This window comes from Lithobates pipiens, unplaced genomic scaffold, assembly GCF_037356315.1.
Source record: "Lithobates pipiens isolate NorthernLeopardFrog02 unplaced genomic scaffold, aLitPip1_a1.2 Scaffold_35, whole genome shotgun sequence".
NCBI lineage: Eukaryota > Metazoa > Chordata > Amphibia > Anura > Ranidae > Lithobates > Lithobates pipiens.
The window spans coordinates 12,649,866-12,675,104 of record NW_027507811.1 but is presented as its reverse complement, the minus strand read 5'-3'; the positions used below and the strand labels follow the sequence as shown (position 1 = coordinate 12,675,104).

The 25,239-nt window shown below is 43.9% G+C and overlaps 2 protein-coding genes across 3 annotated transcripts in view; both read right to left on the bottom strand.

Moving 5' to 3' along the window:
• Positions 1-25,239, bottom strand: part of LOC143955529 (uncharacterized) — a 171,775-nt gene that overhangs the window by 53,271 nt on the left and 93,265 nt on the right. The gene's annotated exons all lie outside the window — the stretch shown is intronic.
• Positions 1,358-25,239, bottom strand: LOC143955589 (uncharacterized). Of its 2 annotated transcripts, none has more exons than XM_077465672.1 (7): positions 24,700-25,239; positions 23,484-23,598; positions 23,279-23,367; positions 22,988-23,150; positions 6,700-6,797; positions 6,430-6,571; positions 1,358-4,919 (listed from the first exon to the last, which is right to left on the bottom strand). In XM_077465672.1, exons 2-7 carry the CDS (start codon positions 23,515-23,517, stop codon positions 3,028-3,030), a joined length of 2,418 nt encoding a protein of 805 aa, XP_077321798.1. In that variant the 5' UTR covers positions 23,518-23,598; positions 24,700-25,239; the 3' UTR covers positions 1,358-3,027. The 2 variants fall into 2 exon arrangements, with proteins under 2 accessions (XP_077321798.1, XP_077321797.1); XM_077465671.1 differs by lacking the exons at positions 22,988-23,150; positions 23,279-23,367; positions 23,484-23,598; positions 24,700-25,239 and adding exons at positions 6,914-7,088; positions 7,217-7,314; positions 7,431-7,565; positions 8,348-9,643.

Below are 25,239 nucleotides of genomic sequence, written 5' to 3'. Positions count from 1 at the left end.
ACCCTGCGAGGTACATTATTGGAGCCAAATGCCTGAATTTGTTACGGCACCGGGATCTTGGACTGCAGGACTCCGGGATTTTGTTGAAATCCATAGACAGTCCCTTGTGATCCGGGACGGTTGGGAGGTATGACATCACCACCTTGTGATACTGTATATACAGTAAATAATGCAGCCTACATTATGTTTCATCATTTGCACCGTGGTCCATTCTTCTATTAGTATACAATCGATGATTACACACACAGATTATACCTCACATCACATCCACACAATACAAAAAATAAAACGAAAAAAAAAAAAACAATTTCATCGAGTTTTAATATTTACAGAATTTACGTGAACATTGAAACACAACATATGAGGCTTAATTCACAAAGCTTTAATACAAGTAGAAGGGTCGTTATTTTAGCCATGTGACTAGAACTTTCAAAACCCATTGGACTTTTTTTTTTATTCATCTTTTATACATTATTCATAGAAAAGTAACAATAAAATATTTAACAACCACGCTCACTGCTTATAGAGAAATGTGCCCGTGCATGCGCGGTGCCCACAATAATTCACCGCCATCTTCCTTTCTTTGTAGTCCTCTACATTTGGACTTATGTGATCCGTAAAACATTTACTGCGGTCTGAAAGTTTTAAAGTTTTTTTTTTCCACGCACTCTGTACATAAATAGGGACGCTCACCTCAAAAGTATTGGTACGCCGGCCTTTACACACACATGAACTTTAATGGCATCCCAGTCTTAGTCTGTAGGGTTCAGTATTGAGTTGGCCCACCCTTTGCAGCTATAACAGCTTCACCTCTTCTGGGAAGGCCGTCCACAAGGTTTAGGAGTGTGTCTATGGGAATGTTTGACCCTTCTTCCAGAAGTGCATCTGATGTTGGAGGAGAAGCCCTGGCTCGCAGTCTCTGCTCTAATTCATCCCAAATGTGTTCTATCAGGTCAGGACTCTGTACAGGCCAGTCAAGTTCCTCCACCCCAAACTCCCTCATCCACGTCTTTATGGAGGGGCCATCCCCAAACTGTTCCCACAAAGTTGGGAGCTTGAAATTGTTCAAAATGTCTTGGTACACCTTAAGAGTTCCCTTCACTGGAACTAAGGGGCCAACCCCTAAAAAAACAACCCCCACACCATAATCCCCTCTCCACCAAATGACTTCGACCAGTGCACAAAGCAAGGTCCATAAAGACATGGATGAGCGAGTTTGGGGTGGAGGAACTTGACTGGCCTGACCTCAATCCAGTAGAACACCTTTGTGTTAAAGATTGAAGGGGTTGTAAAGGTTCGTTTTTTATTTTCTACATAGGTTCCTCTAAGCTAGTGCATTGTTGGTTCACTTACCTTTTCCTTTGATTTCCCTTCTAAATGTTTTTTTTCTTTGTCTGAATATCTCACTTCCTGTTTCTCCTCAGTAAACTTCTCACCATCATCCGAGTGGTGGTTAGTCAGCCAGAACAGCTTACTGAGGAGGAACAGGAAGTGAGAAATTCAGACAAGAAAACAAAGAAAAAAAACATTTATAAGGGAAATCGAAGGAAAAGGTAAGTGAACCAACAATGCACTAGCTTAAAGGAACCTATTTAGAAAATAAAAAACGAACCTTTACAACCCCTTTGAGTTGGCCCACCCTTTGCAGCTATAACAGCTTCAGCTTTTCTGGGAAGGCCGTCCACAAGGTTTAGGAGTGTCTATGGGAATGTTTGACCATTCTTCCAGAAGCGCATTTGTGAGGTCAGGTACTGATGTTGGACAAGAAGGCCTGGCTCGCAGTCTCCGCTCTCAATCACCACAAAGATCTTCTGGCGGGTTGAGGTCAGGACTCTGTGGAGGCGAGTCAAGTTCCTCCACCCCAAACTCGCTCATCCATGTCTCAATGGACCTTGCTTTGTACACTGGTGCGCAGTCATGTTGGAACAGGAAGGGGCCATCCCCAAACTGTTCCCACAAAGTTGGGAGGATGAAAGTGTCCAAAATGTCTTGGTATGCTGACGCCTTTAGAGTTCCCTTCACTGGAACTAAGGGGCCAAACCCAACCCCTGAAAAACAACCCCCCCACCATAATCCCCCCTCCACCAAATGGTTTGGACCAGTGCACAAAGCAAGGTCCATAAAGACATGGATGAGCGAGTTTGGGTCGGAGGAACAACTTTCTAAGAACAGTTTGGGGACGGTTCCCTTCCTGTTCCAACATGACTGCACACCAGTGCACAAAGCAAGGTCCATAAAGACATGGATGAGCGAGTTTGGGGTGGAGGAACTTGACTGTCCTGACCTCAACCTGAGTGGAGTGGAGACTGCGAGCCAGGCCTTATAATCCAACATCAGTGCCTGACCTCACAAATGCGTTTCTGGAAGAATGGTCAAACATTCCCATAGACCAGTGATTCTCAACCAGGGTTCCTCCAGAGGTTGCTAGGGGTTCCATCATCATTGGGCCATTTCTGCCTCTCAGATAAGTTCCCACCGACACCATTGATCTTTTTAGCTCTCTGTAAGGCGCTAATTCTTCCCCATGACCACAAGTGTAAGGAGCATTCTTCCCACCGATCACTCTAATGTATGATGAGTTTTAGATTTCTAATTTTTAGCAGGGGGTTCCCCAAGACCGGAGAACTATTTCAAGGGTTCCTCTGTGTTGAAAAGGTTGAGAAAGGCTGCCATAGACACATCTCCTAAACCTTGTGGACGGCCTTCCCAGAAGAGTTGAAGATGTTATAGCTGTAAAGGGCGGGGCCAACTCAATATTGAACCCTACGGAACTAAGACTGGGATGCCATTAAAGTTCATGTGCATGTAAAGGCAGGTGTCCCAATACTTTTGGTAATACAGTGTATGCTCACATAAGTGGCTTTTCTGGTGGGTAGCAAGTTCTCCCGTGAAAGATTTCTCGCACTCTGAACATGAATAAGGACGCTCACCTGAGGGAATTCTCTGGTGTCTATACACCAACGGAAGGGAAGGGGGTTCTTCCTCAGAAAAATAATTTTCCACACTCCGAACATACATACGGCCAGATCACGAGTGTAATCTTTTTTCGTGTCGACGAAGGTTGGTCTGATCAGAAAAACATTTTCCGCACTCCGAACAGATAAAGGAGCGTTCACCAATATGATCTTTCTTAATGTGTTTGCTAAGGCTTCCCTTATCATAAAAACATTTCCCGCACTCCGGACAGCCAAAGGGACGCTCGCCCGTGTGAGTTCTCTGGTGTATAACGAGGGTGTCCTTTCTCGTAAAGCGGTTTCCGCACTCCGAGCAGGAAAAGGGGCGCTCGACGGTGTGAACTCTCCTGTGTTTAGGAAGGCTTCTTTGGTCAGACAAACCGATATGATCTCTCCTAACGTGTCTACTAAGCTTTCCTTTGTCATGAAAACATTTTCCGCACTCAGTACAGCTAAAGGGACGCTCGTCAGTGTGAATTCTCTTGTGTACAACGAGGGTTTCTTTTCTAGAAAAACACTTTCCGCACCGCGAACAGGAAAAGGGACGGTCTTCCGCGTCAACTCTCTGGGGTACCTGAACGTGGCTTTGGTCAGGAACATCAATGTGAGTTTTCTTGATGTGTTTACGAAGGCTTCCTTTATCGTGAAAACATTTCCCGCACTCCGGGCAGCCAAAGGGACGCTCACCCGTGTGAATTCTCTGGTGGTTAACAAAGCTTTGTTTCTTAGAAAAACACTTTCCGCACTCCGAACAGGAAAAGGGGCGCTCATCGGTGTCAACTCTCTGGTGTCCTTGAACCTGGCTTTGGTCGGGAACACCGCTATGAGATTTCTTAACGTGTTTACTGAGGCTTCCTTTGTCGTGAAAACATTTTCCGCACTCCGCGCAGCCAAAGGGACGCACGCCCGTGTGAATCCTCTGGTGTACAACGAGGCTTTCTTTTTTCGAAAAACTATTTCCGCACTCCGAACAGGTAAAGGGACGCTCCCCCGTGTGAACTCTCTGGTGGATACGAAGGCGCCTTTGGTCGGTAAAACCTTTTCCGCACTCCGAACAAGGCAGGAGACGCTCGCCAGAGTGAATTCTCTGGTGTTTGACCAGGCCTCCTTTGTCAGAAAAACATTTTCCGCACTCCGAACAGCAGAAGGGACGCTCGCCGGTGTGAACTCTCTGGTGGGCAAGAAGGTGCGGCTTCTCATAAAAGCATTTTTCGCACTCGGAACAGGAAAAGGGACGCACGCCCGTGTGAATTCTCTGGTGTGTAGCAAGGCTTTGACTCTTATGAAAACATTTTCCGCACACCGAGCAGGAAAATGGACGCTCCCCCGTGTGAATCCTCAGGTGTGCAATAAGGCTTTGTTTCCTAGTAAAACCCTTTCCACACTCCGAACATGAATAAGGACGCTCACCAGTGTGACATATCTGGTGTTTCTCAAGTCCTTTTTTGTTAGCTAATGTTTTTCCGCACACCAAACATGACCATGAGCTCCCTCCCGTGTGAGCTCCCTCATGGGGATCGGAGGGATCTGTTGGTCTGTTAGCACAGTGAGAACTTAGGTGGACATCTGAAGTCATAGTATGGGATTGATGAGAAGGTTCCTTAGGATTAGAAGGATACGTTGGTCTTAGATGGACATCTGAAGTCATAGTATGGGATTTATGAGAAGATTCCTCGGGATGAGAAAGATACGTTGGTCTTAGATGGACATCTGAAGTCATAGTATGGGATTTATGAGAAGATTCCTCGGGATGAGAAAGATATGTTGGTCTTAGATGGACATCTGAGGTCATCGTATGGGATTGCTTAGAAGATCCCTCAGGATTAGAAGGATCCATTGGATTTATCAACCAGAGAAGTGTTACATTTGGAGAAGATTGTGAAGTGCCGCCATCTTTTGCAGTGCAACCTGGAGCTATAACAAGACGTCTCTCCAATGTATTGATATTTGAAAAACAACGTCCATCTGTTGGAAGGAAATTTTGAAATAGGTTATGTTAGTTTTTATACACCTTGTAATGATATGGACCTTTTCGTTAAATGACAACCAATTGTAAAACGAATGAAGAAAACCAAAACATTGAATGAATTGGGCAAAATAAGGAAACCAGCCATGGCACACTGGGCGATATCGTATGGACATTGATGTCTTGGCTATTGTGAGGAACGGAGGTGGACCTTCCTTCAAACTCTTTGTTGGAAATATCACATTATACTGAAGAATGGAAAAATGGAACTTTGTCATGTTGGTCCAGCAGTAAAGCCCCGTACACACGAGCGGACTTTTCAACATCCAAAGTCTGACGGAATGATTCCGGCAGACTATTCGATCGTGTGTGGGCTGCAGCGGACTTTTGATTTGCAAAAGTCTGACAGACTTTAGAAATGGAACATGCTTCAAATTTTTCTGCCAGAACTCTGCCGGACCCAGAAATCCGCTCGTGTGTGTGCTAGTCTGATGGACTAAAACCGACGCTAGGGCAGCTATTGGCTACTGGCTATGAACTTCCTTATTCTAGTCCAGTCATACGTCATCACGTTCGAATCCGTCGGACTTTGGTGTGATTGTGCGTGGCCAAGTCCGTTCATTCGGAAAGTCCGTCAGAACTCCGTTAGAACTCCGTTAGAACTCCGTCGAAAGTTTGCCGGACTTAAGTCCTGTCGTGTGTACGCGGCATAACTGTTCGCTTCCACAACCGTCTAAAATTGGATGTTTTGTGTATTTAATATGTTCCTTTGATTCCACCCCATCTTTGTTTTCACTACCAGTTAAGTACAGCCTTCTAATTATTGCTACCTCTGTAGAAGTTTGGCTTATGCCCCGTACACACAGTCGTATTTTCCGACGGAAAATGTTCGATTGGAGCTTGTCGTCGGAAATTTCCGACCGTGCGTAGGCTCCATCGGACATTTTCCGACACACAAAATTTGAGATCTGGCTCTCAAATTTTTCCCGAACAACAAAATCCGTTGTGGTAAATTCCGATCTCGTGTGTACACAATTTCCGACGCACAAAGTTCCACGCATGCTCGGAATCAAGCAGAAGAACCGCACCGGCTATTGAACTTCGTTTTTCTCGGCTCGTCGTACGCGCTGTACGTCGCCGCGTTGTTGCCGATCGGAAATTTTTGACAACATTTGTGTGACCGTGTGTAGGCAAGACAAGTTTGAGCCAACATCCGTCGGAAATAAAATCAGTGGATTTTGTTGTCTGAATGTCCGATCGTGTGTACGCGGCATTAGAATGTCTTTACACTTGGAAAGGCCAAGAGAAACGGCCTTTGTATTGTGCCAGAGTGAAGTATGTTGGAATTTGCTTCTCAGACTTCTTGGAGAGTTAAAGTTCCTGTGGCTCCTATTAAGTCGACAATTGGGTGCTAACTGGTTCTAAAGAATCATGGCCTTGGATTTTGGCAACATTTGTGGCCTTAAACTGGTAAAAGTGAAATTTTAACAGTTTCTGGTCATCACTCACCTGAGTGGAATTCTGGAGAAGATTCCTCCACTTTAATGGTATCCATAACCTCGTCCTCCTTCCTACATTGCTGATCACCCGTCACATACGTCTCTTCTTCTTCCTTCTTCACCTCAACTTTTATATTAAGGGGTTCCTCACCCTAAAACCACAAAACGATAACAAGGAACAACCTCAAAACATGAGCACTAATACCCAGAGACCTCAGAGATGACTACCTCATACAATTTAGAATAATTTTTAAGTCGCGGAAAGTGCAACTCCACCTACCTGATGATGGTAGGGGATGATGTGACCTTCCTTTGTGGAATACCAGGAATACGGAGGGCGGGGACTTATCTCTGGTGGGTTCCCATTACTGGATCCATCTGTAGGAAACACACACACTGACTGAATACATTGTTTCTATGTGTTTATCAGATGATGGGGGATCTAGGTGGAGCCTCCGTACTGCTCTCTCCTTTACAATAAAGTCTCCTCTTACCCGGTGATGTGAGGGGCGGCTGATTCTCCTTCATGATATGGAAAGATTCCTCCTCTTTAATTGGCATCATCATTGGCATCATCATGGAACCCTCTACCATTGAGTGATCGCCGGTCACACATGTTTCTTCTTTTTCTGTTTTAATCTCAACTTTTACAGATCTCAGATTTTCACCCTAAACCAAGGAGATGGTTGGCAAATATAAGGTTTAGTGATGCAAGACCACAGATAAAATATTTTGTAGGGTTCACAAACTGTATTGTATAGTTGAGTCACATTCATGTTCTAGATGTTCCAACCAACCTTATAACGGCGTGCGTAGTTGTGATCTTCATGTGTGGATTTCCGGGAATACAGAGGACGGGGACATCTCCCTGGTGGGTTCCCATTACTGGATCCATCTGTAGGAAACACACACACTGACTGAATACATTGTTTCTATGTGTTTATCAGATGATGGGGGATCTAGGTGGAGCCTCCGTACTGCTCTCTCCTTTACAATAAAGTCTCCTCTTACCCGGTGATGTGAGGGGCGGCTGATTGTCCATCATGACGTCCTTGTAGAGATCCTTGTGTCCTTCTAAAGATGGATCATGGGATGGGCAGATTTTTTTTCAGCTGCCCAGATTTCCTCTTCAATACTTCCTTTATCCTGTGCACAATTAAATAATCCAGAGAGGGATTACTTTAATGCAGCTGGTCAGCTTGAACACGTATTGCAAGAATTAAAAAATCTAGAAATATGTAAGAGTGTATAGAAGTGTGCAGAGCATTCACTTACAATTTCTGTAATATCCTTTCATTCACTTGACAGTGGTCCTTATCTAGAAGGTCATGTAATTTGGATACATAGTTCTATATTTAGGATGTATCCAGTCTATAAACCAGAGGCTCTGGATGGACAGTTGGATAAATGGCTCTATATTTAGGATGTATCCGGTCTATAAACCAGAGGCTCTGGATGGACAGTTGGATAAATGGCTCTATATTTAGGATGTATCCGGTCTATAAACCAGAGGCTCTGGATGGACAGTTGGATAAATGGTTCTATATTTAGGATGTATCCGGTCTATAAACCAGAGGCTCTGGATGGACAGTTGGATAAATGGTTCTATATTTAGGATGTATCGGGACTAAGGATGAGCTCCGGCGTGTTCACAAACTCCATGTGCAGAGCCCGCCAGGAAGTCGGCGCAGTGCTGCGCTAATCACAGGCAGTGAGACCTTGCCCCAATGCGCGGCTGCAGAGATCGGGCAATGTCTCACTGCCTGTGATTAGCGCAGCGCTGCACCGACTTCCTGGCGGGCTCTGCACGTGGAGCATGCGAACACGCCTGAGTTCATTCCTGATCTGGACACATGTTTTAGAATAACTCCAATATATAGGATGTGATATGTCTGTAGTAGTGAATGTTGGAGATAATATCTTATTACCTGCTCTATGTAATCCAGCGATGTCTCCACCTTGTTCTTCTCACCGAGAAATTCCTGTCTTTGCTTTATAGTACGTCTTGTTTTCACCTTACATCATTTCCTGTTCCTATTTTACATCACTTCCTGTTCCTATTTTACATCATTTCCTGTCTGAGCATTCCACACGGTAAGTGATATATCACCATCTTGTGGTGATTTTAATAACTGCATGCTACACTTTATTATTTTGCTTTCTGCCTCAGAGTTTATTCTTCATTTATATTTCATAGCTTATGACACACGCACATTATACTGCTCTAGAGAATTTTTTTAGCAATGGAAATGGACCTTTCATATGATGTTCAGTATCTCCTTGTCATTTGTTGAGACCATGACATTATATTGAGGAATGGAGATGGCCCTTTCATATGGTGTACAGTATCTCCACCTCATTTGTTGGGAACATGACGTTATATTGAGGAATGGAGATGGACCTTTCATATGGTGTACAGTATCTCCACCTCATTTGTTGGGAACATGACGTTATATTGAGGAATGGAGATGGACCTTTCATATGATGTACAGTATCTCCTCCTCATTTGTTGGGGACATGACGTTATATTGAGGAATGGAGATGGACCTTTCATATGATGTACAGTATCTCCTCCTCATTTGTTGGGAACATGACGTCATATTGAGGAATGGAGATGGTCCTTTCATATGGTGTACAGTATCTCCACCTCATTTGTTGGGAACATGACGTTATATTGAGGAATGGAGATGGACCTTTCATATGATGTACAGTATCTCCACCTCATTTGTTGGGAACATGACGTTATATTGAGGAATGGAGATGGACCTTTCATATGGTGTACAGTATCTCCTCCTCATTTGTTGGGGACATGACGTTATATTGAGGAATGGAGATGGACCTTTCATATGGTGTACAGTATCTCCTCCTCATTTGTTGGGAACATGACGTTATATTGAGGAATGGAGATGGATCTTTCATATGGTGTACAGTATCTCCACCTCATTTGTTGGGAACATGACGTTATATTGAGGAATGGAGATGGACCTTTCATATGATGTACAGTATCTCCTCCTCATTTGTTGGGAACATGACGTCATATTGAGGAATGGAGATGGACCTTTCATATGATGTACAGTATCTCCTCCTCATTTGTTGGGAACATGACGTTATATTGAGGAATGGAGATGGACCTTTCATATGGTGTACAGTATCTCCTCCTCATTTGTTGGGAACATGACATTATATTGAGGAATGGAGAAGGACTTTTCATATGGTGTACAGTATCTCCTCCTCATTTGTTGTGAACCTGACGTTATATTGAGGAATGGAGATGGACCTTTCATATGGTGTACAGTATCTCCTCCTCATTTGTTGGGAACATGGCGTTATATTGAGGAATGGAGATGGACCTTTCATATGGTGTACAGTATCTCCTCCTCATTTGTAGGGAACATGACGTTATATTGAGGAATGGAGATGGACCTTTCATATGGTGTACAGTATCTCCTCCTCATTTGTTGGGAACATGACGTTATATTGAGGAATGGAGATGGACCTTTCATATGGTGTACAGTATCTCCTCCTCTTTTGTTGGGAACATGACGTTATATTGAGGAATGGAGATGGTCCTTTCATATGGTGTACAGTATCTCCTCATTTGTTGGAAACATGACATTATATTGAGGAATGGAGATTGATCTTTCATATAGTCATCTCTACATTCAGAAGCTTAGAAAGATGGTCGGATGAGGGTAAGACAAGGCAAGATGTGGGGCATACCTTGCTAGGGGATACCTGGACGTCATCCCAGTAGGACACAGATCTGTATGTAAACAAATTTGTGAAACTCTGTTTGTGTCGTTACCAAGCTAGTGTGCCACCAGCTGGGAAGTGGCCGAACGTACACAACTTTGTTTAAATTATTTAGTAAAGTAATATAAAAGATATGCATCATTCTGGATATTGCATTATTCTTGAGTAATGAGAACTTCCCATGGAACTTTCCTGTGAATATCGTAAATGTGGGTTCCCTAGCAGTGGATGCAGTGCAATATGTAATGGGATCCTGATCAAGCCAGGTTGGGTTGCCTTTAGGGGCTTCTAGATAGGAAAGAGCTAGCCAAGGTCAATCCAAGGAGTAAAACCATCCACTGCTGAGCTTGAGAGGGTTTAAACTGATACAAGTCGCCCTGCTACATAACATCACAACAGGGGCATAGATGGGGGGGCATAAGGGGTGTTAAAATCCCCTAGAGGCAAAAATCACATGCATGGTGTCCCTGCTCTGCAGCCGCACATGGCACCAGCGACAGGCAGTGCAGCCGCAGCATTGTGGTACACCACCAGGCCAGCCTGTTGGGCTGAGGCCAACAGGTCTAACACCAGGCAGCACACTGAGCACTGCGGGAGACGGCAGTGTGTGTAGTCCCAACCACTGCTCTTTGCACCCTCAATTCTAGTTGGCTTGCATTTCCACTTCTCACCTTGGACATGGGGGGCTTTGCCTGGGCTCTGGAGCGCAGAGTGCTTGTTCGAGGTGTGATGGAACTGCATCCAACACTCCGCTTGAGTGCTTCTGTCAGTATACTGCTTCCTCCAGTTTGAACATAGATATCAGATATTATAGCCCTCTATTGCAACCAAGAACTAGGCCAGAGTTGTTTGGCTGCAAAACTGGAACTTTTATTGAAAAAACTCCCACAGAATATATACCCTACAACAAGAGGGCATCCCCCCTCCTGATCGTATTACCCTAACAATACAAACTGTACACAGGAATATAATTACAACAATAAACATATACTATAAACATTACGTTAGGTAAACAACTAACCGCCAGGAGAATCAGAGATCTCATTCCAGGTCAGACTTGCCGGAATCAAGCTCAAAGTACAATAAACATTATTACAAGTATAAACACATCCCTCAGTAATAGTTTGCTAGCTGACAACAGGTGTGTTAATTAGCACAATTAACAATGGGTCAAAGACCCTTCAGACTAGTAGACAACAGGAGACCCAGGGCTTTCCAGATCTTATTAACCAGTATTCCTTTCCCATACATCTGTCCACTGAGTTCCAAGCTTGCAGAGACCATCATGGCCTCCTTAATAATGTCCTTTTGTATTACATAACAGAACATCTTCCTAAATGCTTGTAGCTCCCTAAAATGCCAGGGCCCATAGTCGGTAGGAAAGAGGATAGCATTCAGCCCCTCCAAAAGCCTCTGTCGCGGGTGAGTCTATCACATTTCTCCCCCATCAAAACTTGACTAACAATGTCCCAGACCTCCACCTGGCCTGGACATGAGTTTTTCGGGCAGAGTGAACTCACAATCTGAATGATCTCCATTCTTGGCTGCAAGGAATAGTTGTCATCAGTAGGTGTGGGGCAGAGGTCAATGACTCTCTGTCCAGCTGCCAGCGCTTCACCTGGGTGTCTTTTAACATTCTGGGGCTCAGTCTGCTGCTGGGGAGAGGGACCGATCACCCCAGCTCCCTGAAGCTGTAGAGACACTGTAGGTGCTAGGCAGAGATTAGATGCGTAATTTAAACCATGGCTGAATATGAAGGTGCTCCTTGGATTTTGGAGCCCTCTGTGTGGCTAGGCTGTAAAAAAAGTCTCACACGTGTGGTATAACGATATTCAGGAGGAGTAGCAGAATATTTTGGGTGTAATTCTAAGTATGCCTATGATGTGTGTGACAATTATCTTATTAATTTACAACTTTGTGTAAAAAATTAATTTTGATCTTCTTTTCTACATTTCCAAAACCTTGTGGCAAAACATTACATTTTCTCAAGGCTAGCTATGCCTTTCAAAAAAATACCTTGAAGTTTTTAAATTCCAAAATGTAATTTTTGTGGGTGTTTCTGCTGTCCTGGTGTCAGGTCACCTTGAGGCGAGGTGACAGGTGCACACCGTAGTGATCCGGAGTGCACCGCAAGGTTGTGGACCCTACGGCTGACTGTTGCAGACGGGGGACAGATCCCACTGGGGATAGAGCGTGAGATTCCCTGGGGCGCGGAGTCTAAGAGCCAGCAGGTGTTCACCAGAGCCTCCAGTGGTGAGGATGGACTTGGCTGCAACTGGCTCCAGGTCGCGACCCCCAGGGTCCCCCAGCTCACACCCACAGTAGGCAACAGGAGGATAGGGATGGTGAGGGACAAAGCCAAGGTCGGGGCCAGAAGCAGACAAGGATAGTCGGGTACACGCCAAAAGGTCAGGGTCACAGGCAAGCAGGGATAGTCAAGACACGCCAAAGTCGGTAACGGAAACCAGTAGCAGAGCACACGGCAGGAAACAGGACGCTGATACACAATGGATACACAATGGTTGATCAGCACTGAGGCCTGCAGTGCACAGGTTAATATAGGGCTCCCTGATAGGGCTTGGAGTGGAGCCATGCTTAGAGGAGAGGTTATAAAAAAAACCCAGGTGGAAGTGGCTGGCTTCTTAGTCTGAAGACATGGGGGAAGGTAAGCAAACACAGGAAGATCACTGCATAACCATGACACCTGGTTCTCCAGGGCCTCCAAAAATGTGATAGGTATTCTGGAAATTAGACGCGTACATTATGCACCTTAAATTCCCAAAGGTGCTCCTTGGATGTTGGGCCCCTCTATGCATCTAGGCTGTGAAAAAGCCTCACACATTTGGTATCTCCATACTCAGAAGGGGTAACAGAACGTGTTTTGAGGTGTAATTATTTGTGTGCCTGCGTGTGGGGTCCCCAGAGTTTGGCATGTCATGAAATCCGGGTCAAGCCAGATTAGGCTGCCTATAAGAGCTTCTAGATGAAAAAAAACTTGTAAAGGGCCATCCCAAGGAGTGGAAGGTCCCATGGTAAAGGATTCCAGTGAGCCATGCGGCACCACCCCCTGCCACGCTCAGGAGGGTTAAAAATATATACAAGCCATCCCACTACATAACATCACATACCTACCAACTTTAGAACTTGAGACTGAAGGACATCTCAGGGAGAAAATGACCAAATGTGCGCCACAGAATAAAATTGGTGTGGCAAAATTGAACTAAATATTAGATGTGGCTTAATGGTCCTATTAGAAATGACATATAAACACAACCTGGGAAGAATACAAAATTCACCCACTGTAGACACTGTCCCACCCTCTCTACACCCTGCTACTCTTTTCCCCTGCAGGGTGGGGTCTCCTTTTCCTTGCAGAGATCAGGAGTACAAAAGAGTGCAGGAGTCAGGGGTGTGTAACACACAGTGTAGGTGTTAAGGGGGGTAAAATTCACCCTGCAAGCAATATTCTTCCCACGCTTTACCCCTTCAGCAAAAATACCTTCTCCCCCTTCCAAAAAAATCCAGCACAAATCTTTGTCCATCTCAAATTCCCCCCCAAAATATTATGTCCTCCCTTCTCGCACAACCCCCCACCCCCAATCCCTTCTCTAGTACACATCCTCTTCCTCCCAAAACCTTCCCCCTCAAAGCATATATATTCTCATCCTAGTCCCCCTCCCAGCACAAACCCCTCTACCCAAATTGGCCTTCCAGTACAAATCTTCTTTTTTCCTCCAATCACTCCTCCCAGCACAAATGTCCCCTTTTTAGCACTACCCCCCCCCCCCAATTATCCCATTTGGAGCGCTACATGATTCAGAATTTGCCACAGCCTACGGCCTCCTAACTAATCCCCCCCCACCCCCACTGATCCCATCAACACCCCAGCATTGCCACTGATCACACCCTCCTCCCCCTAGGAATGCCACTGATCCCAGCAGTCCTAGGATCCCTAGGAGTTTTCTGTCTATTGCTGGGTCCCCTCACCTTCCCAGTCCATGGTGTGTAGGCAGTGAGGAGATGATGTGCTGTAACCTTTAGCAACCATTCAGTGAGCAGTAATGACGTGCATTAACCTCTTGCAACCAATTATTGAGCGGTAAGGATATGCAGTAGCCTCTAGCAACCAGTGAGCAGTAATAATTTGCAGTAACCTCTAGTAACTAATCAGTGAGCAGTAATAATGTGCAGTAACCTCTAGTAACTAATCAGTGAGCAGTAATAATGTGCAGTAACCTGTAGTAACTAATCAGTGAGCAGTAATAATGTGCAGTAACCTGTAGTAACTAATCAGTGAGCAGTAATAATGTGCAGTAACCTCTAGTAACTAATCAGTGAGCAGTAATAATGTGCAGTAACCTGTAGTAACTAATCAGTGAGCAGTAATAATGTGCAGTAACCTCTAGCAATCAATAAGCGAGCAGTATTGTTGTACAATAATCTCTAGTAACCAATCAACAAGCAGACGTCATGTGCTGTAACCTCTAGCAAATAACCAGTGAGCCATAATGTGTGCTGTAACCTCTAGCAGCCAGTCAGTGAGCGGTAATGATACACTGTAACCTCTGGCAACGAATCACAATCGCTGCCTGATCTGATTCAGTAAACTGTAATTTTTTGTATGTCTCAGAGCAGGTGGAGAACAAAATTGCATGGGGGGCAAGAAAATGTTTGCCCAGGGTCCAATCAATATTAAAGATGACCCTGCCCTCCCCTGTGAACAAATCTCATACCCCCCCCCCCAACAAAAATCATATTGCTCCATCCCCTCTTCTGCATTACTCCCTACACTGAGTGTGGCTTAATGGCAGGGGGTAGCCCTTCTTCCTGAGGTCAGGAGTCCTTCTTCCTGAACTTCCCTGGGTTGTGAGACACATCAGAGCTGAGGAGAAGCCTGAAGGAAGCTTCCCTCGGCTTTGACCATGTATCATTGTGACAGGCAGCTGGCGGGGAGAGGTGCCGTAGAATGGATGATCATGGGATTAGGGACCCGGGGGCACCCTGTAGGAGATGAAGGGCACATACCTAGGTGTCGGGTTTCTGCGTGCCCCTGCAAAAGTAGATTATTAGAGCCAAGTGCCTGAACTAGTTGTTGTACTGCAGAGTTTTGTTGAAATCTGGAAACAGTCCCACAGAATATTGGACAGTTGGAGGATATGACATGGCCGGGGAGGTATTGACGGCAGGGAGAGATGTTGGTTAATATCAAATGGGTGGTGATGGTGTTGAGGACGTGGGGCACCCTGCAGGAGATGAAGATCATATCATATGGGTGCTGGGTGCCCCTGCGAGGTACATTATTGGAGCCAAATGCCTGAATTTGTTACAGCACCGGGATCTTGGACTGCAGGACTCCGGGATTTTGTTGAAATCCATGGACAGTCCCTTGTAATATGGGACGGTTGGGAGGTATGACATCCTCACCTTGTGATATATACAGTAAATAATGCAGGCTACATTACGTTTCATCCATTCTTCTATTAGGATACATCGATGATTACACCCACACAGATTATACCTCACATCACATCCACACAATACAAAAATAAAAAGGAAAAACTATAATTTGATAGAGCTTTAATATTTACAGAATGAAAAACAACGTGAACATTGAAACACAATATATGATGCTCAATTTACAAAGCTTTAATACAAGTAGAAGGGTCGTTATTTTAGCCATGTGACTGGAATTTTCAAAACCCATTGGACTTTTTTAGTCATCTTTTATATATTATTTCTAGAAAAATAACAACAATAAAATACTTAACAACCACGCTCACTGCTTGAGAAATGTGCTGAGCATGCACGGTGCCCACAATAATCCGCCGCCATCTTCCTTTGTAGTCCTCTACATTTGGACTTATGTGACCCGTAAAACATTTACTGCAGTCTGAAAGTTGTTTGGATGCTCTGAGTTGTGTCTCGTCATGTGTGCAAGAAGGGAGTGTTTCTTATGCCCCGTACACACGACGGGATTTTCCCGATGGAAAAAGTGTGATAGGACCTTGTTGTCGGAAATTCCGACCGTGCGTAGGCTCCATCACACATTTTCCATAGGAATTTCCATCCCGCAAAATTTTGAGATCTGGTTCTCAAATTTTCCGACAACAAAATCCGTTGGCGGAAATTCCGATCACGTGTACACAATTCAAGCAGAATTGTGCCGCACTGGCTATTGAACTTCCATTTTTCTCGGCCCTTCCTACGTGTTGTACGTCACCGCGTTCTTGACGAATTTCCGACCAACTTTGTGTGACCGTGTGTATGGAAGACAAGTTTGGTCAGGGTGACGCCAGCTCTGGCGGGAATTTGCTCTTCTTCGCCATGCCTTGAGGGTATATAAGGCGCCTGCGTGTGAATGCCCCTGATGACGTTAGCTGTGACGAAACGGCCGTAGGGACATTTGCGCATACACGCATTGCGTTTGCGCAAATCGCTTTTTTGGATACTAGCAGAGATTTGTGGAAAGATATCATCTCGGATTTCGTTTGTGGAAACTCCTTTGGTGGACTATTTCATCCATGAACTGTTTTTGTGTTTAGCTGCACTTCTTTTCTATCTAAGTCTGAGCCAACATCCGTCGGAAAAAATCCCATGGATTTCGTTGTCGGACAACAAAATCCGTTGACGGAAATTTCGATCACGTGTACACAATTCAAGCAGAATTGTGCCGCACTGGCTTTTGAACTTCCATTTTTCTCGGCCCTTCCTACGCGTTGTACGTCACCGCGTTCTTGATGAATTTCCGACCAACTTTGTGTGACCGTGTGTATGCAAGACAAGTTTGGTCAGGGTGACGCCAGCTCTGGCGGGAATTGCATTCTGCGCCCTGCCCATTAAGCTCTGAGTATCGCGCACAGTAACCTATGGATGCTCTTCTTCGCCATGCCGTGAGGGTATATAAGGCGCCTGCGTGTGCATGCCCCGGATGACGTTAGCTGTGACGAAACGGCCGTAGGGTTGTTGCGCATACACGCATTGCGTTTGCGCAAATCGCTTTTTTGGATACCAGCAGAGATTTGTGGAAAGATATCATCTCGGATTAGGTTTGTGGAAACTCCTTTGGTGGACTATTTCATCCATGAACTGTTTTTGTGTTTAGCTGCACTTCTTTCCTATCTAAGTTTGAGCCAACATCCGTCGGAAAAAAATCCCATGGATTTTGTTGTCGGAAAGTCCTACCGTGTGTACAGGGCATAAGTCCGTAGGGTTCATATATTGAGTTGGCCCCACCCTTTTGCAGCCATAACAGCTTCAACTCTTCTGGGAAGGCCGTCCACAAGGTTTAGGAGCGTGTCTATGGGGATGTCTATGGTTGGTACCTGTGGGTGGCGTTTTTTGGCCTCATCGATTCCAATGATGGGAATCATAGGGGATGAAAAAGGAAAGCACCAACATCTTTTGAGAGCTAGAGCATACCCCAGGTACCAGGTAACACATAGAGAAAAGAGAAAGTTGTTTTCTGATAAAGACCAAGCCTGGGCATGGTTTCCTTCATGGACAGGATGGGGAATAGAAATAATGAAGAGATTGAATAGCTACTCCAAAATTTGATGAAATTTTGGAAAATAATTCTGTAGACATCAAACTGTTAAGTATTGAACGACTAGATATGCACAAAGTAGCTATCGAAATCCAGTGCTGCACATGGATTTGTAATACCAGTATTGAAGTTCCGGATTATTATGAAATAATTGATAAACACCCGAAAGGAGACGTCAAACCTCCAAGCCGAAGCGAGAGAAATTGCCAAAGATGGGTGGAACCCCTTTAAAAGGGACTAGGAAGTTTGGGTGATTTTTTTTCTTTTTTGGTTGCATTTTCTCTTGGTTCCGACAGGCAGGAATTTTAAAAGTGTTAATGTGCCTGGTTTTTATCCCCCTTATATATTGTTCAAGCTTATTTAATACATCTGTAATTATACAACGCAACGAAATGACCCCACACGGAAAACATTGACTTGATAATTAAATAAAATGTATTAAATTTCAATATGAACTCTTTCTCCTCTTTCAATCCCCTCTTATATCACTTTTGTGATATAAGAGGGGATTGAAAGAGGAGAAAGAGTTAACATGACTAAAACTTTAATATAGCTGACAGAGGAATCTCTCTTATTTTAGGGTCTTGTTTGTCACGATGACCACAGGATAGATATGGTCTGGTAAGAACTGGTTTTGAAATGTTTTCTTCAGACAAAATCAGAACATCAGCATTAACTAGTTTGAATTATGTCTGAGAAGCTATATGTTTGTATAGGAATTATGTGTCATGTGATGAACTCTGTCCTCCCTCCCTCCCTCCTTTCTCTTTAAGTTGTGCAATATTCTTTGTCCACAATTTGCATAAAGATGCGATTCTTACCATTAAAAGCAAGCATTCATTGAACGACTCTCTTGTCTGCATTGGATGCTTCCGGGAGCTCCGAAAGAATTCTACTGATTGTCCAGATCTAAGCTGATTTAACCCCTTCAGTAACAAGTTCTCCTTTCAGAGCGAAAATTTCCCCGCACTCTCAACATGAATAAGGACTCTTACCTGAGGGAATTCTCTGGTTTATAGGAAGGGGGGGGGGGGGTTCCTTCTCGGAAAAATATTTTCCGCACTTCGCACAGAAATATGGCCTGGTCACAAGTGTAATCTTTCTTCATGTCTACGAAGGTCTTTCATAAAAAAAAAAAAATTAAAAATTTTCCGCACTCTTAACAGGAAAAGGAGCGTTTGCCAATATGATGTTTCTTAATGTGTTTGCCAAGGCTTCCCTTATTATTAAAACATTTTCCGCACTCCCGACAGTCAAAGGGTCTCTCGCCCGTGTGAATTCTCTGGTGTATAACGAGGGAGAATTTTCTAGTAAAACAATTTCCGCACTCTGAACAGGAAAAGGGACGCTCGACAGTGTGAGCTCTCTCGTGTTTAGTAAGGCTTCTTTGGTCAGGAAAACCGATATGATCTTTCTTAATGTGTCTACCAAGGTTTCGTTTATCATGAAAACATTTTCCGCACTCCGGACAGCCAAAGGGACGCTCGTCCGTGTGAATTCTCTGGTGTACAACGAGGGAGCCTTTTCTAGAAAAACTAGTTCCGCACTCTGAACAGGAAAAGGGACGCTCGACAGTGTGAGCTCTCTCGTGATTAGTAAGGCTTCTTTGGTCAGCTAAACCGAAATGATCTTTATTAATGTGTCTACCAAGGTTTCGTTTATCATGAAAACGTTTTCCGCACTCCGGACAGCCAAAGAGACGCTCGTCTGTGTGAATTCTCTGGTGTACAACGAGGGAGTCTTTTCTAGAAAAACACTTTCCGCACTCTGAACAGGAAAAGGGACGCTCGACAGTGTGAGCTCTCTCGTGTTTAGTAAGGCTTCTTTGGTCAGCTAAACCGATATGATCTTTATTAATGTGTCTACCAAGGTTTCGGTTATCAATAAAACATTTTCCGCACTCCGGACAGCTAAAGGGACGCTCACCCGTGTGAACTCTCTGGTGTCTAACAAGGGTGCTTTTTCTAGTAAAACATTTTCCGCACTCTGAACAGGAAAGGGAGCGTTCAAGACTATGAATGTTCCTAATGTGTTTACTAAGGCTTACCTCATCGGGAAAACATTTTTCGCACTTCGGACAGCTAAAGGGACACTCACCCGTGTGAATTTTCTGGTGGTTAACAAAGGTTTCTTTCTTAGAAAAACATTTTCCGCACTCCAAACAGGAAAAAGGACGCTCATCGGTGTGAATTCTCTGGTGTACAATGAGGGTTTCTTTTCTAGAAAAACACTTTCCGCACTCCGAACAGGAAAAAGGGCGCTCATCAGTGTGAACTCTCTGGTGTATATGAATGTGGCTTTGGTCAGGAAAACCAATATGAGTTTTCTTAATGTGTTCACCAAGGCTTCCTTTGTCATGAAAACAGGTTCCGCACTCTGGACAGCTAAAGGGACGCTCACCAGTGTGAATTCCCTGGTGTATAACAAGGCTTTCCTTGTCAGAAAAACAATTTCCGCACTCTGAACAGGAAAATGGACGCTCCTCCGTGTGAATCCTCAGGTGTGCAATAAGGCTTTGTTTCCTAGTAAAACACTTTCCACACTCCGAACATGAATAAGGACGCTCACCAGTGTGACATATCTGGCGTTTCTCAAGTCCTTTTTTATTAGCTAATGTTTTTCCACACACCAAAAATGACCATGAGCTCCCTCCTGTGTGAGCTCCCTCATGGGGATCGGATGGATCTGTTGGTCTGTCACAGTGAGAACTTAGATGGACATCTGAGGTCATAGTATGGGATTTATGAGAAGATCCCTCAGAATTAGAAGGATCCATTGATCTTAGATGGAAATCTGAAGTCATAGTATGGGATTTATGAGAAGATCCCTGAGGATTAGAAGGATCCTTTGCTCGTAGATGGACATCTGAAGTCATAGTATGGTATTTATGAGAAGATCCCTGAGGATTAGAAGGATCCTTTGCTCGTAGATGGACATCTGAAGTCATAGTATGGAATTTAAGAGAAGATCCCTCAGGATTAGAAGAATCCATTGACTTTAGATGGACATCTGAAGTGATAGTATGGTATTGCTTGGAAGATTCCCCAGGATTAGAAGGATCCATTGATCTTAGATGGACATCTGAGGTCATCGTATGGGATTTATCAGAAGATCCCTCAGGATTAGAAGGATCCATCGTTCTTATCAACCAGAGAAGTGTTACTTTTGGAGAAGAAGATTGTGAAGTGCCGCCATCTTTTGCAGTACAACCTGGAGGTATAACAAGACTTCTCTCCAATGTATTGATATTTGAAAAACAACGTCCATCTGTTGGAATGAAATTTTGAAATAGGTTATGTTAGTTTTTATACACCTTGTAATGATATGGACCTTTTCATTAAATGACAACCAATTGTAAAACGAATGAAGAAAACCAAAACATTGAATGAATTGGGCAAAATAAGGAAACCAGCCATGGCACACTGGGCGATATCGGACGGACATTGATGTCTTGGCTATTGTGGGGAACGGAGGTGGACCTTCCTCCAAACTCTTTGTTGGAAATATCACATTATACTGAAGAATGGAAAATGGAACTTTGTCATGTTGGTCCAACAGTAAGTGTTCGCTTCCTCAACCGTCTGAAATTGGATGTTTTGTGTATTTGATATGTTCCTTTGATCCCACCCCATCTTTGTTTCATTACCAGTTAGTACAGCCCTCTACTTATTGCTACCTCTGTAGAGTTTGGCTTAGAATAACTTTACACTTGAAAAGGGCCAAGAGAGAAACATCCTTTGTATTGTGCCAGAGTGAAGTACAGTATCTCACAAAAGTAAGTACACCCCTCCCATTTTTCGTAAACCTTTTCTTCTCTCTTTTCATGTGACAACACTGAAGAAATGACACTTGTCTACAATGTAAAGTAGTGAGTGTACAGCTTGTATAACACTTCAACAATTGTACAACAATTCTTTTTTTTTTAAGATCCTCAGCAAGTTCTTTGCCACGAGGTGCCATGTTGTTGAACTTCCAGTGACCAGTATGAGAGAGTGAGAGCGATAACACCAACATTTAACACACCTGCTCCCCATTCACACCTGAGACCTTGTAACTAACTAACGAGACACATGGGAGGGAAAATGGCTAATTGGGCCCGATTTGGACATTTTCACTTAGGGGGTGTATTCACTTTTGTTGCCAGCGGTTTAGACATTAATGGCCGTGTGTTGAGTTATTTTGAGGGGACAGAAAATTGACGCTGTTATACAAGCTGTACACTCACTACTTTACATTGAAGACAAGTGTCATTTCTTCAGTGTTGTCACATGAAAAGAGAGAAGAAAAGATTTACAAAAATGTGAGGGGAATTTGCTTCTGGGACTTCTTGGAGAGTTAAACTGCCTGAAGCTCTTTTTAAGTCAACAATTGGGTGCTAACTGGTTCTAAAGAATCATGGCCTTGGATTTTAGAGACATTTGTGGCCTTAAACTGGTAAAAGTGAAAATTTGAACAGTTTCTGGTCCTCACTCACCTGAGTGGAATTCTGGAGAAGATTCCTCCACTTTAATGGTATCCATAACCTCGTCCTCCTTCCTACATTGCTGACCACCCGTCACATACGTCTCTTCTTCTTCTTCCTTCTTCACCTCAACTTTTATATTAAGGGGTTCCTCACCCTAAAACCACAAAACGATAACAAGGAACAACCTCAAAACATGAGCACTAATACCCGGAGACCTCAGAGATGATTACTTCATACAATTTAGAATAATTTTTAAGTCGTGGAAACTGCAACTCCACCTACCTGATGATGAGGGATGATGTGACCTTCCTTTGTGGAATACCAGGAATACGGAGGACGGGGACTTATCTCTGGTGGGTTTCTGTAGCTGGATGACTCCTCCATGGTGTCCTGGTACAGATCTTTGTGTCCTTCTGGAACCTCCTCCATCACCCCATCCTCATCATCCTCCTCTTTTATCTCTTCTTTAACCTCAACTTTAGGATCTCTCAGGTTTCCACTCTGAATATATAATAAAAATGACATCAATGGTAACAATGCAGATAATGTACAGATCCTAATGATACTATCAGTGATTGTTCCTCATCTACCTGATGATGATGGTGGGGGATGGTGTGACCTTCCTGTGTGGAATCCCAGGAATACAGAGGACGGGGACATCTCTCTGGTGGGTTCCCATTACTGGATCCATCTGTAGGAAACACACACACTGACTGAATACATTGTTTCTATGTGTTTATCAGATGATGGGGGATCTAGGTGGAGCCTCCGTACTGCTCTCTCCTTTACAATAAAGTCTCCTCTTACCCGGTGATGTGAGGGGCGGCTGATTCTCCTTCATGATATGGAAAGATTCCTCCTCTTTAATTGGCATCATCATGGAACCCTCTACCATGGAGTGATCGCCGGTCACACATGTTTCTTCTTCTTCTGTTTTAATCTCAACTTTTACAGATCTCAGATTGTCACCCTAAACCAAGGAAATGGTTGGCAAATATAAGGTTTAGTGATGCAAGACCACAAATAAAATATTGTGTAGGGTTCACAAACTGTATTGTATAGTTGAGTCACATTCATGTTCTAGATGTTCCAACCAACCTTATAACAGCGTGCGTAGTTGTGATCTTCCTGTGTGGAATACAGAGGACGGGGACATCTCTCTGGTGGGTTCCCATTACTGGATCCATCTGTAGGAAACACACACACTGACTGAATACATTGTTTCTATGTGTTTATCAGATGATGGGGGATCTAGGTGGAGCCTCCGTACTGCTCTCTCCTTTACAATAAAGTCTCCTCTTACCCGGTGATGTGAGGGGCGGCTGATTGTCCATCATGACGTCCTTGTAGAGGTCCTTGTGTCCTTCTAAAGATGGATCATGGGATGGGCAGATTTTTTCTTCAATACTTCCTTTATCCTACGTACAATTAAATAATCCAAAGAGGGATTACTTTAATGCAGTTGGTCATCTTGAACATGTATTGCAAGATTTCCAAAATCTAGAAATATGTAAGAGTGTATATAATATAATATAATATCCTTTCATTCACTTGACAGTGGTCCTTATCTAGAAGGTCGTGAGATCTGGATAAATGGCTCTATATTTAGGATGTATCTGGTCTATAAACCAGAGGCTCTGGATGGACAGTTGGATAAATGGCTCTATATTTAGGATGTATCCGGTCTATAAACCAGAGGCTCTGGATGGACAGTTGGATAAATGGTTCTATATTTAGGATGTATCCGTTCTATTAACCAGAGGCTCTGGATGGACAGTTGGATAAATGGTTCTATATTTAGGATGTATCCGGTCTATAAACCAGAGGCTCTGGATGGACAGTTGGATAAATGGCTCTATATTTAGGATATATTTAGGACATATCATATGCTGTATATTGGAGTTATTTTATAATATGTGTCCAATATACAGGATGTGATATGTCTATAGTAGTGGATGTTGGAAATGAAAGACGTCACAGTGACTATGGAGGAAGCAGCAGGGACCCGTGCACTGTGGGCCCCCCATCCATGCGCCTGGACCCTTTCAGGATGCCGGACGCATGGATTCCTATGGTGGAGGGCGGGAGGGGGTGGTACTTTTTGAAGCACCTGATTAGAGCCAGAGGCTATAATAGGCTTCAAAATAGGGTGGGCTTGGGGTGCAGAGAGTGCGCCCTGATCCCACCCAATTGTGTGACAATAGCGAATTCATTTTCACACTAACCTTCCTCCCCGCCAATCAGGAGGCAGGGAGTCAGACCTGTGGGCACAGTGGCTGTATATGATGGGCACAAGTGGCTGCATCTGCATTTGATGGGGCATAAGTGGCTGCATATGACGGGGCACAAGTGGCTGCATATGACGGGGCATAAGTGGCTGCATTTGATAGGGGGAGTTTCAGTATTTTTCAGTTTGTTTCTGCCCCCCCAAAAACTTTGAGCACCAGCCGCCACTGGGAGGAAGAGGACGGACATGACGGGGGGTTACTGGGTGTAAATATAAAATAATATATTTTTACCTCCTCTGTGTAATCTAGCGATGTCTCCTCTCAACCTCGTTCTTCTCTCCCAGAAATTCCTGTCTTACCCTTATATCAGGGCTTGTTTTCACCTTGCATAATTTCCTGTTCCTACTTTACATCACTTCCTGTTCCTACTTTACATCACTTCCTGTTCCTACTTTACACCACTTCCTCTCTGAGAATTCCATGCGCAGTAAGTGATATCGCCATCTTGTGGTGATTTTAATAGCTGCGTGCTATGTTACATTTTATTATTTTGCTTTCTGCCTCGTAGCTTATTCATCGTTTATATTTCATAGCTTATGACACAGACACATTATACTGCTCTAGAGAATTTCTTTAGGAATGGAGATGTTAGGAACATGACGTTATATTGAGGAATGGAGATGGACCTTTCATATGGTGTACAGTATCTCCTCCTCATTTGTTGGGAACATGACGTTATATTGAGGAATGGAGATGGACCTTTCATATGGTGTACAGTATCTCCTCCTCATTTGTTGGGAACATGACGTCATATTGAGGAATGGAGATGGA

What these genes read in the sequence shown, in the direction of transcription:
- LOC143955589 (XM_077465671.1), bottom strand. Translation starts at nt 7,464, where the DNA reads ATGATGGACAATCAGCCGCCCCTCACATCACCGG. An exon ending in ACTACGCACGCCGTTATAAG is followed by an intron (nt 7,089 to 7,216) that starts GTTGGTTGGAAC and finishes TCCTTGGTTTAG; the next exon opens with GGTGAAAATCTGAGATCTGT. An exon ending in TTCTCCAGAATTCCACTCAG is followed by an intron (nt 4,920 to 6,429) that starts GTGAGTGATGAC and finishes TCCTTCCAACAG; the next exon opens with ATGGACGTTGTTTTTCAAAT.